The following is an 18,313-nucleotide window of genomic DNA, read 5'->3' on the forward strand; positions in this document are numbered from 1 at the left end:
AGGAACTCAACAGAGCTGCAAGTGAAGGTTTCTTGTTAAACAGGAGGGGAAACCAGTGACATCCAGATTAGGCCTCAACTGGAGTATTGTGTCCAGTTCTGGGCACCACATTTCAGGAAAGATGTGGACAAATTGGAGAGAGTCCAGAGAAGAACAACAAAAATGATTAAAGGTCTAGAAAACTTGACCTATGAGGGAAGATTGAAACAATTGGGTTTGTTTAGTCTGGAGAAGAGAAGACAGAGAGGGGACATGATAAGAGTTTTCAAGTACATAAAAGGTTGTTACAAGGAGGAGGAAGAAACATTGCAGCTCTAGTACTTACCCAGTCTACTACATCCTTCACAATCCCCAGCCAGTAGTACCGGCTCTGAATCCTGTGCACCGTCTTCTTCTGTCCCAGATGGTTCCCGATTTCTGTGAAGTGGCTTTCCAGGAAGACCTGCCGCCTCCTTTCAGGATCCACAACGACTTCGCGTTTTTCCTCCTTCTTTGGTCCCACATAATAGAGGCAGCCACCTGCAGTGGAACACGAAAGAGAATTAGCAACAGACAGCTAAAAACCAGCACTTCACAGCACACTGGCTAGCTCATAGCCTTTTTTATTTTAAATGCACACTCCCAGAACTTCCAGCTACTGGATCCCAAATGAGAGGCCATTCTTCCATGCTGAGAAAACAAACAGAGAATTGACCATGGGATGCCTAAACAAAAAGACAGTGCAAGGTGCCCACTGAGACAGAATTAAACTAGGACCAACACAAAATAAACCCAAGAACCTATTTTCTGAATATAGAATGCAGTAGAACCCTCCAGGCTAGAGAAGTCATTTTGACCCAGGATAACTTCACTCTAAGCAGAGGTTTGCTATAATAATAATTTACCCCTGGCAGTGCATCAAAATTACTTTATTTTATTTTACTGCTCTCAGAGCTTTCCTCCCTCCAGAGTCGCCAGAAGACAGTTCCACCAGAGACTAATAGAAAAGGAATCTCATTGAGGGTTATATGAGATGGGCTGCTCTATTGAAATTCACCTTCTCCTTAGAAGGTAAGTGACCAAATCCCCCCCCATGCGATATAGGTTCTTATACCTACTACTGGTACAGTGAGTGGCAAACATACTATGCAAAGGTGCTCAGATGCTCTGGTGATGAGTGTGGTATAATAACCTCCAAAGAACAGAATAGATGCATACACCTCTCCTCCCTCCCAGTGAAAGCATACACTAGTCAGCAGGGGCTGTGTACATAGGCGCATGCTCCTCCTCCAGGAGTGTAGGTGCAGAGCTGTGGGCGTGATAGCAGGGGGGTGCATAGCATGCATGTGCCAGGAGTGTTTGGGGCAGGGAGCCAGCGATCTGGAGGGGCAGTTCAGTGTTGCCAACTCTCATGATAATTATCATTTTCCTTAAAGCCCCAGCTCCTGGAGTCAGGTGGAAATATGATGATTTCAGCCTTCGCTCTTAAGAGAAAAAGCAAGTTTCTAGCCCTCGTGGCTGCGGAGAAAACTTCCAAACGTGACCCCGATTTGCACCCGGGCTCAAAAAGCAGAAGGCAAATAAAAAGAACCCCAAATCTATGAGTTTGACATGCTCTCGTTCTTGTAAAGCCAATCTCGTGATTTCTGAGCCCTGGGGGTGGCGGTAGGGGCGGTTTCCGTGCCCCCCGTTACCTTCGAGGATGAATTTCTGAGCGTAGCGCTTGAGGTTTTTCCTCTTGATGGAGCAGAAGCTGGGCGGGAAGCAGCCCTCGGACAGCAGGCGGTAGATGTCCTCGAACTTGCTGCTGGGGCTACAGGACTCCACCACCTCCTCCTCGGCCACTTGCAGGGCGGAGTCCATGGTCAGCATGGGGCAGGCCGCGGGGCCCCCCGCCGGGGCTGGCGGCTCGGGGGGGCGGGGGCCGGAGGCCGGGGATCGCCGCCGCTGCCAAGGCGCCGCGCTTGTCTCCCCGCCCGGAGCTCGGGCCGGGCCGGGCTCTTTTCACAGGGACACCAGCAGCGCCCTCTGCGGTTCCCAGGCGGGGGCCAGCTAAGGGTCCGTGTGTCAGTGTCGCCTGGCAATGAACGCCGCAGAGAGACTCTCCTCACAGCTCTGCGTGTGGTCCGGGTCCTTCCCCCGCCGCCGGCCCGGATCTGGGGCTGGGGGTGCTGCTACTGCTACACCCCCTGGCTTGAAGTGGTGTCCATCATACACAGGGTTTACTGTGTGTTCAATGGCTCTCAGCACCCCTGCTAGGGTGACCAGGTGGCAAAAGTGAAAAATCAGGACGGGGTGGGGGGTAATAGGCACCTATATAAGACAAAGCCCCGAATATCAGGACTGTCCCTATAAAATCGGGACATCTGGTCACCCTACCCCCTGCAGAGGATGCGAGTCTGTTATAGGGCTGGAGGGGACCAGGAGTGCTAATCTAGTCCAGCCCCCTGCCTGAGCCTGGGGAATGACAGTGGGCAGCACAGAAAACCCTCTCCCTTGGGATTGAGGAGCTTGGAGACTTCACTAAGAATTACAGCACCGTGGAGTTCACTGGAGGCTTTAAAAACGGTAACGTGGTTTGTTTCAAGGGCAAGGTGTTCTCAGCCTTCACTGCCTTCAGAAAGTCTGCCTGAGAACAGAACTAGGTTTGGGTAGCAATGTGAAAGATGGGACATTTCCTCCAATGACATCCATTGATTTTATATCAGCCACACTCCATGTGTGAGTGTAAGAGAGTGAGGAGGGAGTTTCCTTAACAAAATTAAACCAGGTGTTGAGATAAAAGTTACCCAGCTCCACGGGCCTGGTCCAGTTCCCCTTTAAATCAGTGGAAAGAATCCCACTGACTTCAATTGGCCTTGGATCAGGCCCTACAGTTAGGGCACCGCCTCAAACTTACCTTCCACTTCAAACTTGATGGCATATCTGCGGAGACTCCTCTTCTGTAGTGCGGTGAGGTGCCTGGGATATCTGCCTTTGGACAGGTATTTGTACACCTGCTTGTACCTCTCTAAGGATTCAGCTCTGGTCTCAGTCTGGATCCCTGCCACAGCTCGGACTTCTGTCTGCGTGCCGCATTCCACCTCAGTCAGACCTGCCATTCCTCAAGAAAACAACGAATGGATTAATTACAGCTTCCAGGCTCTCCAGTAGTTTCTCAGTTTGGGGCTGTTGTGGAAAAAGTCACCCACGCATTGATTTTAGTTCACAGACTCAAGCCTGAGGCCGGTTTATTGCAATACATACCAATGCGTTGGGTAACGGTCCGAAAACTGTCACACCTAGCAGCAGCTCACAGGCTGCTTTATTCTGTCAAACCGCAAGCATAGTACAAATAATACGTCATTGATGCGAAAATAAGAGTGGGGGTCTGTCCCTTTTTCCCGGTAGCTTCCTCATTATTTACAAGAATTGGGTGCCTATTGGGTGGGGGGGTTTCTTGGTGGTTTTGACATGGGTGGTACTTGGCACCAGCGGGGGTGTTGTTTTTCGTCAGGGTACATATTGTTTTTCCGGGGGGATTTATTACAGGACGCCCAAAGATGATATATGATTGGCTGGTGGCAGGTAGCTGGAACTATAGGAGGAACTGGCCTTCACTAGAAGCAATTTCTTCATATAAGCCGTTACTATGTTTCATCAATAAGCAGTTATCATGTTTTTCCATCAACAAATGGTTATCATGTTGCTAAGGCCTTTCGCATGGCTTCCTTCCCCTCCCTCCTCTGGTCATGGCCCATGACTGTATTTGGCAGGGAATTGCACAGCCTAGTTTTGTTCAGGTTCTGGCCTGTACTGTTTTATGTAAAGGCCGTCTGTGTAGTCAGCTTCTGTCAGAGGGCCTGAATTTGGGCCTTCGGTGTTACTTTGGTTGTCATTAAGAAGGCTACCTAGTTCTTTTTCCCCACAGGGCTTACAGCATATATAACACACCAACGCCCTCCTACACTGTGTATCTGTCACCATTGCCCTCGACTGGATTAAAGCATCACTACTCAAGTGCATAAGCAAGTGTGACCATGTTGTCTCTTCTAGCATCCACAGCTTACTGAGGATACTAATTCCATTTGTTTTGTTAGGTATATAATTATGCATGTGCCTAGAGCTCTGGGTGTACAGTTCTCCACTCACCCCCTTCCAATATCCAATATCATTATATCTGGCATGATTACAGAAATTATAGATTAATAGCAATGCTCTTTATACTGATACAGTTAAAATTAATTCATACAAAGTGAATTACTCAGTGTAAACGGAATTGACTTTTAATTGGCAGGTCGCAAAGTGCTTTACAAAGGAGATCAGGACCATTCTCTCCATTTTATAGAGGGGAAACGGAGGCATGGGGCACCCCCTCCCCCATTATTCTGTGATGAGTGACATGGATGGGCACATATTTAAATACATCATAAAACATTCACAAAGGTGAATGTCAGTGCTGGTAAAGGTGAAACACTGACGTTTATTCAGTTTCTTCCAAATTAGTTCAAAAGTTGGTCATTACAATTATCATCAATAGAGCATCAGCACAGGGTGATTGAGCTATGTCATCCCCAAAGAAAGACCCCAAACGCTTTCTAATCCATGCACAGGGGTCAGGGTCACCCACCCAGAACTAAAATGCCCCTTTCCATCCCACTGTTCCACTAGGGCTCTCAATATACCATGGGGATGATTCAGGAGAGCCCAATGCGGGTGGAGGAGGAGAGGAGGAAGAGAAGGAAAACAGGACAGGAGAGAAGAAACAGGAGGGAAGAGGGGAAGAGACAGTAAATCGGGGTGTGGCGACAGAAGATTGAGAAACAGGCAAAAAGCCCCCTCGGTTCTCTTCGTTCCTTCTCCCCGAATAATTTGTTGACGCTCCCTTGTGTGAGCAGCGGCCACCGGAAGCAAGGCCTGTTGGTTCCCGGCGGAGCCATTTGGTTGCCGGACCCGCTGCCCTTACAGCCATTCCCTGGCGTCTGTCTCAGCCCGAGGCGCCGCCCCTCGCCCTCTCCAGTCCGGGTGGAAACATGTCCACGGGGGCCGGGTCCCCGGCTCGGGGCGACTCCCCCAGACCGGCCCGGGGCTTCTTGGCCTGCGCCTGCTTCCACACGGACAACCTGTTCCTGCGGCGCTACGGCCTGCACGTCAGCTACCGGGACGAGCCGCAGCTGCGCAGGGACTATGGGCTGGTAACCGCCCCCCGGCACCCACAGGGGAGGGGGATATGGGATTCCCCCTCCCCCCCCCCAGGCCCCCCCGGGGGGGGGGGAAAGGGGTTTCCCCCCCCCCCCCCCCCCAGGCACCCACAGGGGAGGGGTCCCTGGCTGGGGAAAGCAGATGGGGACCCCTGCAAGCACCAGTGCCTGGTGTTTACATTGTACTGTTGGATCCCAGGTACTGTATTGGGTGGTCACCCCTCCCCCCCCCCCCAGTTCAGCTACATTTGGGGCCGGATCTTCCCTACAGCTGCAGGCAAAAAAGATTTTGAATAAACACGTATTGCACCATTTCATCCCAGAGGATTCCAAAATGCTTCACAAACTGTACACGGGCCTCTTGCCTGCCTCTGACGTGCATCCACCTCTGGGGCAGGAGGTGGTAGCTATTTAACACAACAGTCTCCATCAAGAAGTGGAAATGCAACATCCATTAATATTGCACTGCCATAGAGAATTTTAAGCCAGTCTGCAAAATTGAGAAAGTCTTATCCCTATTTTATAGATTGTTAAACTCCTTAATATGGACCTCAGTTTCCCTAAGGCCACAAATTTGTGGCAGAGCTGGAAGTAGAAACCAGATCTCCTAACTCATGGTTCCCTAGACAACACTGCTTCCCTTTAAAATGTATATTCAGAACAGTTACATGCTAAAAGAAAATACACCCACAAGTCTAGTCACCATCTGGAGTCTTTCCATTAAAGTTGTGTTGCAAATGCTGTTACTGGAAAACACAAACCTGCACTTGGGCTATGCACTAGAGCAAGCTGTAGTGTTCAGGGCCTTTACTATAGAAATATTGTACTTTTCCCTAGGGAGCCAGCCATCTCTTATGCCCTACGCAAAGTATTGCAATAACATATTATAGGTGATCTATGAACTCCATGTTCAACATACAGGCTTTCTATAAAGCTAGGATCATATTAGAAGGGAAAAAATGACCAAAGAGTCACTAAAGCAAGACCTTCAACAGGGATACTGACCACTGGGCTAATGTTGGTCAATTTTCAGGTCTACCCATCTCTATAGTACCATTAAAAGCAGAATTGCATAATTCAAACTGTAACACAAACATAGTAAAATATGTCCTTTAATGAGCTTTCTTCTAGGAACATGTTAAAAGACCAATCTTGCCAGTGTCTGGGATTTCCCCCCAGATTGGCAAGTCTCAGTACAGATGAGGTGGGACTCAAATTGTAGCCCATCTGGCTATGTCAAAAAGCTGGCAGGTAATTGACAACCTTATAGCACAACACTGTAGAGGATGTGCCAGAGCCTCTCCCTGCTGTGGGGCAAGGGCTCCAGCAGCAGGACACTATACTGCTAAAATTAGCTGTGTAGATAGGGAGGCATGGATTGGGTGAGTAGAGAGCTAGTTATCTTCTGGCCTGAGAATCCAGGAGACCTCCTGATTCCTCTGGCAGCAGGTAGTGCTACTATGCAAAAGAACTGAGGATAAAGGAATGAGTGGGTATGGCCTGCACCCCAAAGGGCTGGTTGTGGAATGGGTATATAGGGATCAAGGAAAAAGCAGCCCAGAATAAAGGATCTGGGGAGAAAACCCAAACTCCTTGCTCATCGTCTGTTTTATGTTTTAATTCTCCTCCTAAAGCAAACTTTGGGCTGCAGCATCAGAGCCCCAGACTGTTTCTTAGGGAGCTAGACTGCTGTATCAATTGCTCTACCTATTGCTAAATCTAAATAGATTTACATGACATAATTAGATTAGAGCTAGAAACTTTTTTTTTTAAATTAAATATAAGATTCGCACACAATTCCAGGAGTTGGGACTTTAAGAAAGACCAAATATCAGGAGACTTACAGTAAAATTGCGAGAGTTGACAACACTGCCCATGCCAGGTTGATGAGCACCATAAAAATCCATGATACTCATCAACAGTTAATCTCTCTATATTACAGGTGCTAGGTGATCATGGCTGCAGGAGTGATGAAGACTTTAATGCAGTTCTGGAAGAGGTATACACATTTTACCAATAAGTCATTTGTAAGAGTCCAGACAGCTCCACATGGACCACCTGTTTTCATATGTATTGCTTATCTCAATTAATTACAATTTTTCAACCACAAGTTGTGGAGTCTGCTTGATTAAGTGGGAGTAGAGATCTAATCTAGAAGGCGTTCTTCAGAACGAATCATCTTTATTTACAGGAACTTTCATATACAGGGTTAACGCTACAGCATTTGGGGATATAGTTTGTATGAACAGTGAAGAAGAGAGGTCAAGCGATTTGCTGAAAGCCAGAGGGAGGCAATGTTACATACAGGATTGAAACACTCCCTCCTGGTTTCTCTCCTGTCCCCCAACACTCTCTCACACTCAGACATAAACGATGTGCTGGATTGACATAGAAATTAAAAACTCTCTACTAGCGCCTGAGAACAGGTTGGATATTCTGATGAGCTCATTTGCTGACAAAGTCCTGAAGTTAACCCTGACATTTATTCCATGACAATGGGTCCCTGGCTCTCCTTCCTGTTGGTTTAATCAGTCTGCCCCGTCTTTTCTAATTTCCCCCCATTCTCCTTTTTTGTAAAATACATGTTTCAAAAGTTAGTGTAGTGCATTTAGATCGTACCATTTCATCCCAAAGGATCCTGCAGCACTGTACACACTGTGTACAGGGATCACTTGCATGCCACTGAAATGAAGCCACTTCTAGGGTGGGGTATTCAGCAAAATAGATTAATATTTATTGCACCATTTAATCGGAAAGGATTCCTAAACAACTTAAAATCAGTATAGCCCCCACAGTCTTCTTTGGCCATAAGGAAACCAAGAGTCCCCCAGCATCAATGTCCAGTTCAAGTCAAGACTGAAAAGAAAATCAATTTCAAGAAAAAACAGGATTAAAAATGCATTTACACTGAAATTACTCTGAAATACATGGGGTCTGCAGTACCCAGTTTCTGCCACTAGAAGATATTGTTAAAAGCAGGAACTCTCCACAGGGCACTTTCAAGGGAGGATTCCATCTCTGGTTACCAAATAGGCCCAAATAAAGGGAGATCTTTGAAAGGAAGTTACCTCTCTCTCTGGTAAGTGCCTGGCTTTTTAGGCCCAGGAGAATGGAGGAAACCAGACATGGTGTCCGCACCCTCCAGATAATTTTTCTGCTTCCTACTTTCACAAGGGTATCTCAAAATTAGCGTCCCGGGAGGTTTATGAAATTGGAAGAGCTGCCTGAGTTTACTATTACTATGGGTTGCTTCCTCCTTAAGTGACAGAGTAGTCCATCACAACAGCGCTTGGTAATGAGCCATCACTAATGAGCACCATCTCTCTGCAGCTGAAGTCCCTCATTTTGCCCAAACTTACTCAAGTGTGAAAATTCTGGCCTATCTAAAGTTAGGCAACTAAAACCATATGTAGGCACTAATAAGGAGCCTGTTTTTCCAAGGTGCTGAAAGTTTGCAGCCTCAGTTAACTTCAGTGGAATTCTTTTAGGTGTTTTTATTTTTTTTAAACCCATCCGTCTGTCTTAATGAGAGTCTGACTTAGACCTCTCCTTTAGTGACCCATTGAAGGCATAGAAATACATTCAGGACTACCGAAGGTGCACATGAGCAGATGATGCATTGAGCAAAAATTACTATTTTGAATCAGTGAATGGAACTTCTTTTATTACTGCCAGCATTTGATCTCTTAACAAGATCATTTCACTTATTCCTAGATTCAGAAAGAAGTGCAAAGAAGAAAGCAATTAGATCATCAGTCCATGGCAAGAAAAGCCATAATTTCACAATGTTACAAACCAAAGCATCCAGAAGTATACGTTCTACAGGTAAAATACATGCTGTTTTGAGTCTGTAATAGTGCTGTAGTAACCACATGGAAATCTAGTTTGAAATAGGAAAGGCTCCTTTGTGCCCTTCAGAATCCTATATAGTCTCAGAACTGTATTCATTTAAAAGTGACTTCCACAACTTGGACATCTTCATAAATCTCTATTGAAGAAGACAGGACACCCTCTGGATGTGATTCGCTTCTTACTCTCGATTTATTCTGGGGTAACTTAACTAAAGTCAATAGTTACAGTCCCGTAGATGAGGATAGACTCAGAACCAGCTCAGACTGCTGTTGGTAATATTAGGCGTAAAGTCTTATCACGAAGACTATTGGGCAGTACAGAGTTTAAGGAGCAGCCAATAGAAAGATTAATCTAATAACAAGTGCTACACTCTGCATCACGCTCTTCACTGTGTAATATTCATAGCACAGCCCGATTACTGGATGGTGTTGAGATCCTGGCCCAAAGCAAGGTGGTTAAAAAAAAAAAAAAATCAATTGGGCATGACTGTTTGCACACTGATCTGCCAGGGGTTCTCAAACTTCATTGCACCATGACCCCATTCTGACAACAAAAATTACTACATGACCCCAGGAGGGGGACTGAAGCCTGAGCCCTCCTAAGCCCCACTGCCCTGGGTTGAGGGAGGCCATAGCCCGAGCCCCACTGCCCTGGGAGGGTGGGGGGGCCAAAGCCCAAGGGCTTCAGCCCCAAGCAGGGGACTTGTAACCTGAGCCGTGCCACCCACGACTGAAGCAACTTGGGCTTCGGCTCTGGGCAGTGGGGCTCCGGCGTTGGCTCCAGGCCCCTGCAAGTCTAAACCAGCCCTCGCGACCCCATTAAAACAGGGTTGCGACCCACTTTGGGGACCGACCCACAGTTTGAGAACTGCTGTCAGCTAGGTTATGTGGGCCCGTAGTGTGACCAGTGCAAAGATAAATCTGACCAGCTATAGTTTATAATTACAACTGAACTCCAGCAATAAGTAATTTACATAAATCTACCAAGAAAAATACAAGTGCAGATTACAGCTTTGTGCATTTTTTCATGATTTAAATATTTTATATATGTTTATATGCAAGCTAGGTGTGGCCCCCTAGAGTCCACTTACATTTCAACTGCTGCCTGTGGTGTGGCTGTTTGAAGGTCAGAGATTAAGTCATTGTGTGTTCATTTTATTTTTTTTTCTTTGTCTTTCTCCCCATCTAACACAAGGATTCATTTCTGGCTCCAGAGTTTTTAGAGACAGTTAAGTACTGCATGTCACAAGATGCTGATCTCCAAGGCCTCGTGCGCCGCATTGATTCTATATCAGGTAAAGCGAAAGAACCTCTCAGCAATGTAGGTAGAGCCACACTCTGATACACACAAGTCGTTTCAGTGGTGAATTGTTTGTTCTAAACCAGTTCTTTAATATTGTAATTTTGAAAAACGACTGGAGACCATTAGGACGTTTTCTTCTGCATGATCAAAGTTCTTGAGAGAGGCAACATAGTCTAGTTGTTAGAGATGGGGGAAATCTTGGCCCCTTAAAAGTCAATGGCACAACTCCCATTGGCCAGGATTTCACCCCTGGAATCCTGGGATTTATTTTGGCCATGCCACTGACTCAATGTTTGACCTTCGGCAAGTCTGTTCAAGGGACACTGTACACTTGGATTATTTTAAATGGGCTATTTCCCAAAGTTACCATTTAGTAGATCCCCCTTTAAATTATGTCTTGAATATATTTTTAAAAGTTCTGGGTTTTTCTGCTTGCTTGTTGATGTTTGTGGGGCCTTTTCAGTACGGGAGACGCTGACAGAATATATAGGGGAAGCAATGAAAGTCTAAAATGGAAAATAGAGGGGTTTTGCATTGACACCCATTGTGGGTGTTACATAAGAGGAATTATTTTCAGGTACAAGTGACTTTTTCAAGCTGTTGGTATCCCAGTTCCCCCATTTGTAATACTCATCCACTTTTTATGTGGATCTTTAAGGCCCTATGCTGGAAGTGTAATGTAATTGTATTGTATTCCTAACAGAAAGGGCTAATTGATTGGCATGGAGAGTCCTTAGAGGGATGATGTCCCACCTCCCACAAAATGCCATGCCTCAAGTAATTCTCCATCACCACCTGGTCACCTCATCATTCAAATGCTTTTAGCTATTGGCCTGGGAAGTCTGGGAGGCTTTCAGTTTCCAGTGACCAATAAGTAACATGCCCTAGCGTCCATCCGCCTTGTAGTAATAACTGTTTAACAAACAAAACATGCAATGAGGCATATGGAGGCTGTCTTCTCTATTGTACTGCCGTCGAGTACTGTTTTCTGGCAAATAAAGTTATTGTTAAGGATAGTCCCTATTGCTATTTTACCTAATAAGAGACACCTCCTTTTTCTTGGTCAGATAAGAGGATATATCGACTTCCAGTGTTCAGTGAGGAATTCTGCCGAGTCTTCATTGAAGAGCTGGAGAACTTTGAGCAATCTGAGATGCCCAAAGGCCGGCCAAACACTATGAATAACTATGGGGTAAGACTCAACTTTGTAGAGTTAACCTCTCATGTGCTATTACAGCCTTTAGGGTGAGTGACACTCATCAGACCAACCTATTTGCATGTATCAAGGTCCATTCCCCTCCAAGATCTGGGGAAATCCATTACACACACTGATGTGCAACCCCAAATGCAGAGACACTCATAAATTAAAAGGCACAGGGGTGAGGGAGTTAATTTTACTTACACTTCTAACTTAGTACATGTGTGGGGGGGAGGGGGTTGCCAGAAGGAGATGTGAGGTGGAATCTGCTTTAGTGGAATCTTGTATTTAAAATGTTATATTACATATAAAAATAAAACAATTACTGAAAAAGTTTGATGGTAAAATGTTAGCACCCCGCTTTTAAACAAAAAGTAGCACAATGTATATTAGTTAACTGAGATGGCTGCTTTACTGAGACATATTTCGGGGATCTATTTATCCGAGTGATAGTGAATGGCAATGATTGCTACTTAATTGGGGCAGCATTAATATAAGTGGGGACACACTTGGATAGTGCCAAGGGGTTAACTGGTGTTTAACTAGGTGTTGATATGGTAGATGTAATTCTGCTCTGAGTACAGAAGCTGCCAAATAAAGTTTTAAAAAATAAAGATGAAATACCATGCATAATATTTAATGCAATACTGTGTTCTGTTCAAGTCTATTTTTAATAAGTGTCTTCATTTGATGTGGGAGATTAGCCATCTACCCGAGTGTCCCACTTAAGAGACTTCTACTGTATAAATTGGGACATAACCATGCAAAGAGTGGGTTAGTAGGTTTATTGTTCAGATTGTAGGTCCTACTTTATTATAGAGGACATAAGCCAGTGTCTTTATTTTAGTCACCCGTGCATTATAACTGCACTCTCTGAAAAGAGAATAAATCTCTCCAATATGAACTATCAGCTGCAGTGTCCAAATGGACAAGGAAAGGTTGTAAAAGAAACTAAGGAAATACACAGTTCAGGCAGAGTTTGTGGCTCTGCACACAAACTTCAATAGTCCTGATCTCTAGCTCCTCCACAAATGGAGTTCATTTCCCTCAGCCATCCATGAGGCCTTCTGCTCTTAGTCTTTTCCTCTCCAAGGACTACAAGTCCCAGGTTCTCTTGCCTTTCTGCACAGCTGCAGCAAGTTTCTGGAGTCTACTGCCACTGCTCTGGGATCCACTGACTCCCTCCTTTAGAAAGTCGCCTCAAAACAGAGTGACTGTACACTGACCACAGCATTCCAAGTATGGCCTCTCAGTCCTTGCTTTGGCTGTAGAAGTACTTCATACAACTGGGACTTGATACTTCAAGAACATAGCATTTTATATATGAATTTAGTGCTGGTGAAAGGGGTTGGATTGACAGCCTGCGACTGGAGTTCTCTTTAGCCACACAAGACAGGACTGCTCTATAAAACCAGCAGGAATAGCACAACGTATCAGTAAAAATTGGCTTTGTATATGGCACTACCCATGCTGGTTTTGATCCTACTGGCATTCTGCTTGACATCGCTTTTCATTCTGAACTCATTGTCCCTGTTACAGCCTGGGTCTTTGCTCGCTAGTTCTTTATCCACGTAAGCAGCCAGGTTGGAAGGGAAGATGACTACCAGGAGGCTCAGTAGCATGTCTAATGATATAGCAGAAGTGACCATGTTGCTATTTGCTGATCAGTGTGTTCCATGTACTCTCTCTTTGGCGCAGGTTCTGTTAAATGAGCTTGGATTGTATGAAGCTTTCATTACACCTCTGCGTGAAAAATATCTGCAGCCCATAACATCCCTGCTTTACCCTGACTGTGGGGGAGGCTCCCTGGACAGCCACAAAGCATTTATCGTCAAGTACTCGCTACATGAAGATCTGGATTTGAGCTCTCACTATGACAATGCAGAAGTCACATTAAATGTATCCCTAGGAAAAGAATTTACTGAGGGCAACTTGTATTTTGGAGACCTCAGACAGGTACTGAGAATCTCTCTCTAACTTAGACCTGATCCTGCTCCCCACAAAATTCCCATTGACTTCAGAGGTGCAGGATCAGGCCATTAACTTTGTTTCAGGAACTTTTTGAGTAACTGAATTAAAGGTGACACCATCAAGTAGCCTTATGCTTAAAATACAGGGTTAACTCTCACAGATCAAACCTGGCCCTTTTCATTGATTGGTTTATTTGATGTTATGAGCCTAACTAGAATAAGCTGTGGAGGAGGATTGGTGCTTGTAGGGAGCTGTACTTTGAAAAAGAAGATCATTTAAAAAGTTGATTGACTAAAATTAATTGTCTGCTTCTGACCGAATCGGGACTATCTTGTTCACCAGTTTTCCATGTAAGAGGAGGTTATAGTGAAATCTTTACTGCTGTGAATTAATCATAAATATTGACGTTAACGGGAGTCGATTCAAATAGACCAAACAGATAACTCTTACATCAGAGGAGGGAGTAAAATGCTCTACCTCCTTCACAACTAAAATAATGATCCGGGGGGCTCCTTTTGGAGGAGCGGAGAAAATGCTTTAAAGACTCAAGCAGTTTCAGTCTTTCACTTGAGAAACTAAAGCCCTGGTCATTTGCAGTTATTAGAATTTCCAATGTACTTTTAGCAAGAGAGGGTTAATATGTGCTGGCCGAATTGCTATTGGACTGTTACAGTCTGCCTCTCTATGTGCCTCTATGTAGTTTGAGCTGGGAACTGTTTACTGTCTGTCCTTAACAGTCCGAACGGTTTAACAGCTGTAACGTCTCATCCCAGAAGTGACTGCATTTCAGATGTATGTGACGTGATCCCTAGATATCATTGGTTAGTAAAACAGTCTGGGGTGAAAGGCACTAAAAGCCAGTTATAACAACTCTTTAGAAAGTCAGCAGCAAGAGAGAGTTCATGTAATCTTGTGTCTGCTTTATTATCTATTTTCAAGGCCCCAACCCCAGTGCCAAAGTACGTGGAGATTGAACACGTGGTATCCCAAGGCTTGCTACACCGAGGAGGGCAGATTCATGGGGCACTGCCTGTCGCCTCCGGGGAGCGCTGGAACCTCATTGTATGGATGAGATCATCTGCTGTCCGCAATCAGCTTTGCCCCATGTGCAACAAGAAACCTGAATTAGTGGATGCTGAAGGGTTTGGAGATGGGTTCACAAGAAGTCCTGAAGGTGACATGCCCAAGACTGTGGATTTATGCTCTTTAATATAGGAGATGGTAAGGAGTGAATTCTCCAGTCTGAGTTGGCTAAAACTGAGCTCCAAGCCCCAAGCTAGCAGAAACAAGCACAGTATCCCTTTGACAGAAACATGTCAGGTCAACAAATAGCTTTTTAGAAGGCAACTCAAAAACTTCTCTTGGGGGAGGGAAAACAGCTTTTTGAGCAGCAGCCGCCATCTGGGGTCTGCTGGAGGAGTTGGTGTCTGGGTAGACAATGCCTGCACGGTGGGAATTTTTTATAAGCATATTCTGAAAATGTAAAAAGGCTTAAGGTATTGATCTATACCGCGAACTGCAGAGGTACAATCACACGTATAGAAAACAGGCAGAAAGACTGCTTAGATCTTATACAAAGACAGCTGCTCTGACAGCCACTGTTACTGGTTGATGTGTAAAAAAAAGAATTATAACAATATGCTATCGTGTCAGTCAGCGTCCATTCACAATGACCACTACCCTCTTCTGGATGGAATATCAAAGGCCTGGTCCACACTACCCCCCCACTTCGGACTAAGGTACGCAAATTCAGCTACGTTAATAACGTAGCTGAATTCGAAGTACCTTAGTCCGAACTTACCGCGGGTCCAGACGCGGCAGGAAGGCTCCTCCGTCGATGCCGCGTACTCCTCTCGCCGAGCTGGAGTACCGGCGTCGACGGCGAGCACTTCCGGGATCGATCCGGGATCGATTTATCGCGTCTAAACCAGACGCGATAAATCGATCCCAGAACATCGATTGCCTGCTGTCGGACCCTCCGGTAAGTGTAGACGTACCCAAAGTTCACTAGGGTAAGAGCCTGCTGCTTCCCAATGGATGGAATGCAAGACCCGCCCAGAATGTGACAGTATTGTCCCCTAGTGGCTAAAACAAGCAACTTTGTGATCAACTTGCTTCCAATGGCTGCATCTTACAGGACAAACATAAACCTATTACTCTATAAGTGAGTCACTTATTGCCTTTATAACCCCAGACTCAAAGTGCTAAAAATCACTTTTTAAAGATATTGTGGATTCCACATGAACAAGCAGAAATCAGCTGTAGAGCCAAAGATTTGGGGGGCCGTTTGCAATTTATGACAACAGGTCTATCTGGTGTAAGGAGCGAGCATGCAGAAGTAGTCTAAACATTTGTAATCACCTTCCATTAGGTATGAGAATATCCTTCCAAGGTGGGCATACAGAATAAACTATCTCCAAGGCTGTAGCCCACGAAAGCTTATGCTCTAATAAATTTGTTAGTCTCTAGGGTGCCACAAGTACTCCTGTTCTTTTTGTGGATACAGACTAACACGGCTGCTACTCTGAAACCTATCTCCAAGTGAAGAGTGGACATTCTAGTCCTTACATGACCAATGCAATCTTTTGAATTCTTGAATTTGGCACGAATATCCCACTATGATGAGTGCATTAGAGAGAGTGAGATTAGATAGTCACACACACTGTCTGTCTCAGGGCCTGTTAGTCCATGACATTAATTCAAAGCTTCAAGTCACAGACTCCAAAAATCTAGAAAACTGATATTCAAGAAGCCAAAATATCCTTTTGATTTTGTTGCCTCATGTGACTCCTGAGAAAACTAGATGTCTATTAGCTATCCATACCACTGACTTTACTGGGGGCTTCTTTAGGTCATTCATTTTAGCTCTGGTAATTACTTGATATGAACTTTCTCATTTGCATAATTAACAATATGATGAAAGGCAGACTCTGAATATCACCACTGTAGTTTATGAAGAGTGTTAATTTTAAGCATTCCCAGTAGATCCTGGAGTGTTTTGGCCTTGACATCTCATTAGCGTATGCTGCTGATTAGATTGCATTTGAAAAACTCCTTCAAATTGCATTTGGAAAGTGAAATGGCCATTACCCTTCTACACAAAACCCCAGAATCAGCACCAAAGGATTTTGCTTCTGCTGTTTTCCATAACAACAAAACCAATCACGGATTCTTAATTTCTTCATCAGGAAATGTTTGTTTCATATTTGCATTTAAATTATACCAAGAAAATTAAGTTAATGAAAGAAAAATGTGCCTGTCAATATGGCTGCTACTGTCTGAATTCTATTACCGTGAATTCAGATTGTAAATGACTGACAATAAAGAAAAGGCTCTGGGATATACAGGAATAATCTCTCTCCTCTGTAATCTAGTCATTAAATCAGGAGCGTAGGAGTCTCTGGCACTCACTCATTGAGTCATCATGGGTACTGCAACTCCGTGCCTCAGTTTCCCCACGTGTAAAATTAGGATAATACTGTTCTTATCTAACATGTATTCAAAGCTAAATTCATTAATACTTCTGAGGCACTTGCATGTTCTCTGGAGGAGGAAAAGAAATCAAATATCTGCTGAGCTTTTAGCTGGTCATATCTTTGAGGATGAACAGCAGAAAGCAGACTACAGGAGGACCCTCGAAGAGAAAAAGCAGGAGGCTGTGTATGTCAAGGACAGCCGTAACAATAGAGCAAGGGATCTCTACCTGGGCATCATCAGTGGATGCTCCTCTTACTGACCTTGACCAACAACCCACCTGAACTTCACTTACATTCCAGAGATCATTCTGAATTGCACAGGGAAAACCAACTCCTTCAAGACAGCGATAGAGGATAAGGAAGATTTTCTTTGGCTTTTGCTCCAACACCTCTTCTTCATTGAGACTTTTGCCTGCAACAGGCTAACAAGGTGAACTTGCCTAACCCAGGGGATAGGAATGCCTTGGTTATCAGATAGAACCCCTGACATATTAAACTCTGCTCCTCAAAGTTAAGGAGGAAAGGAATGCAGACCAGGGCAAATATATGCATTGTCCATATGACAAATACACCCTAATTCTAACTGATCAGAGCCATTAAGCAAATGGACATCATAAACTGCTATTCACCTACAGAAAGTGGAGGAGGGAAAATGGCAGTGTCATTAGTTTCTGCTTCTGCAGAGTATTCTAACACAAATTGCAGTCATCCATAACCAGTGGAACTTCCAGTGTCTGGAAAAGCCCAGAAGGGTTTTGTGCCCAAAACAAAAACAGTTGAGCTGTCAAAGAAGCTGCACGAGGCTGAGGCTGGAATTATTCACCAGGAAGAAGATGACATTGGAAATAGTTTGGAGTACTAGAAAAAATATAGGATCAGCACACGGCTGCATGTTGAGAATTTTTTGTGTTATTATTGCATCGGTTTCTTACAAGTTCACTCTGTCTCAGGATGGAATACAGAATTTGGGGGATATAAGGAGGGAAAAAATAACTCACCAAGAGCCATGGGGAGACTGTAAATGTCTCATTATTCAGAGTGTAAACTCTTCAAAGGGTCAGGGTCTGTCTGCTACTCTGAACGGTGCCTAGCACAACCGGGCTCCACTCTCAGTCCTTAGGCACTACCTTATCTTAGTTCCTCTTGTGCCACTGACACATCAGGCAGTCTAGTTCCTCCACTGATTATGGTCACTCGCTAGTTGTGGTACAGTGGAACCTTAGAGTTACGAATACCAGAGTTATGAACTGACCGGTCAACCACACACCTCATTTGGAACTGGATGTATGCAATCAGGCAGCAGCAGAGACCAAAAACACTGTTTTTAAATGTAAAAAAAGAAAGCATTTTTCTTC

The 18,313-nt window shown here is 44.8% G+C and overlaps 1 protein-coding gene across 2 annotated transcripts; it reads left to right on the forward strand.

Moving 5' to 3' along the window:
• The first annotated feature begins 4,990 nt into the window (after positions 1–4,990).
• Positions 4,991–15,249, forward strand: OGFOD2 (2-oxoglutarate and iron dependent oxygenase domain containing 2). 2 transcript variants are annotated; one of them, XM_024196158.2, is made up of 7 exons: positions 4,991–5,153; positions 7,102–7,158; positions 8,874–8,984; positions 10,206–10,305; positions 11,381–11,505; positions 13,210–13,467; positions 14,422–15,249. In XM_024196158.2, the coding sequence occupies exons 1-7, from the start codon at positions 4,992–4,994 to the stop codon at positions 14,695–14,697; spliced, it is 1,089 nt and encodes a 362-aa protein (XP_024051926.1). In that variant the 5' UTR covers position 4,991; the 3' UTR covers positions 14,698–15,249. The 2 variants fall into 2 exon arrangements, with proteins under 2 accessions (XP_024051926.1, XP_024051927.1); XM_024196159.3 differs by lacking the exon at positions 4,991–5,153 and adding an exon at positions 5,254–6,410.
• Positions 15,250–18,313: the final 3,064 nt, after the last annotated feature.

This window comes from Terrapene carolina, unplaced genomic scaffold (assembly GCF_002925995.2).
Source record: "Terrapene carolina triunguis isolate 2854851 unplaced genomic scaffold, T_m_triunguis-2.0 Scaffold234, whole genome shotgun sequence".
Classification (NCBI taxonomy): domain Eukaryota; kingdom Metazoa; phylum Chordata; order Testudines; family Emydidae; genus Terrapene; species Terrapene triunguis.

Excerpts from the sequence above, each read along its gene's own strand:
- OGFOD2 (XM_024196158.2), top strand. The coding sequence starts at position 4,992 with ATGTCCACGGGGGCCGGGTCCCCGGCTCGGGGCGACTCCCCCAGACCG. Across the intron at positions 7,159-8,873 it reads TTAATGCAGTTCTGGAAGAG|ATTCAGAAAGAAGTGCAAAG; the intron begins GTATACACATTT and ends ACTTATTCCTAG. Across the intron at positions 13,468-14,421 it reads ATTTTGGAGACCTCAGACAG|GCCCCAACCCCAGTGCCAAA; the intron begins GTACTGAGAATC and ends TCTATTTTCAAG.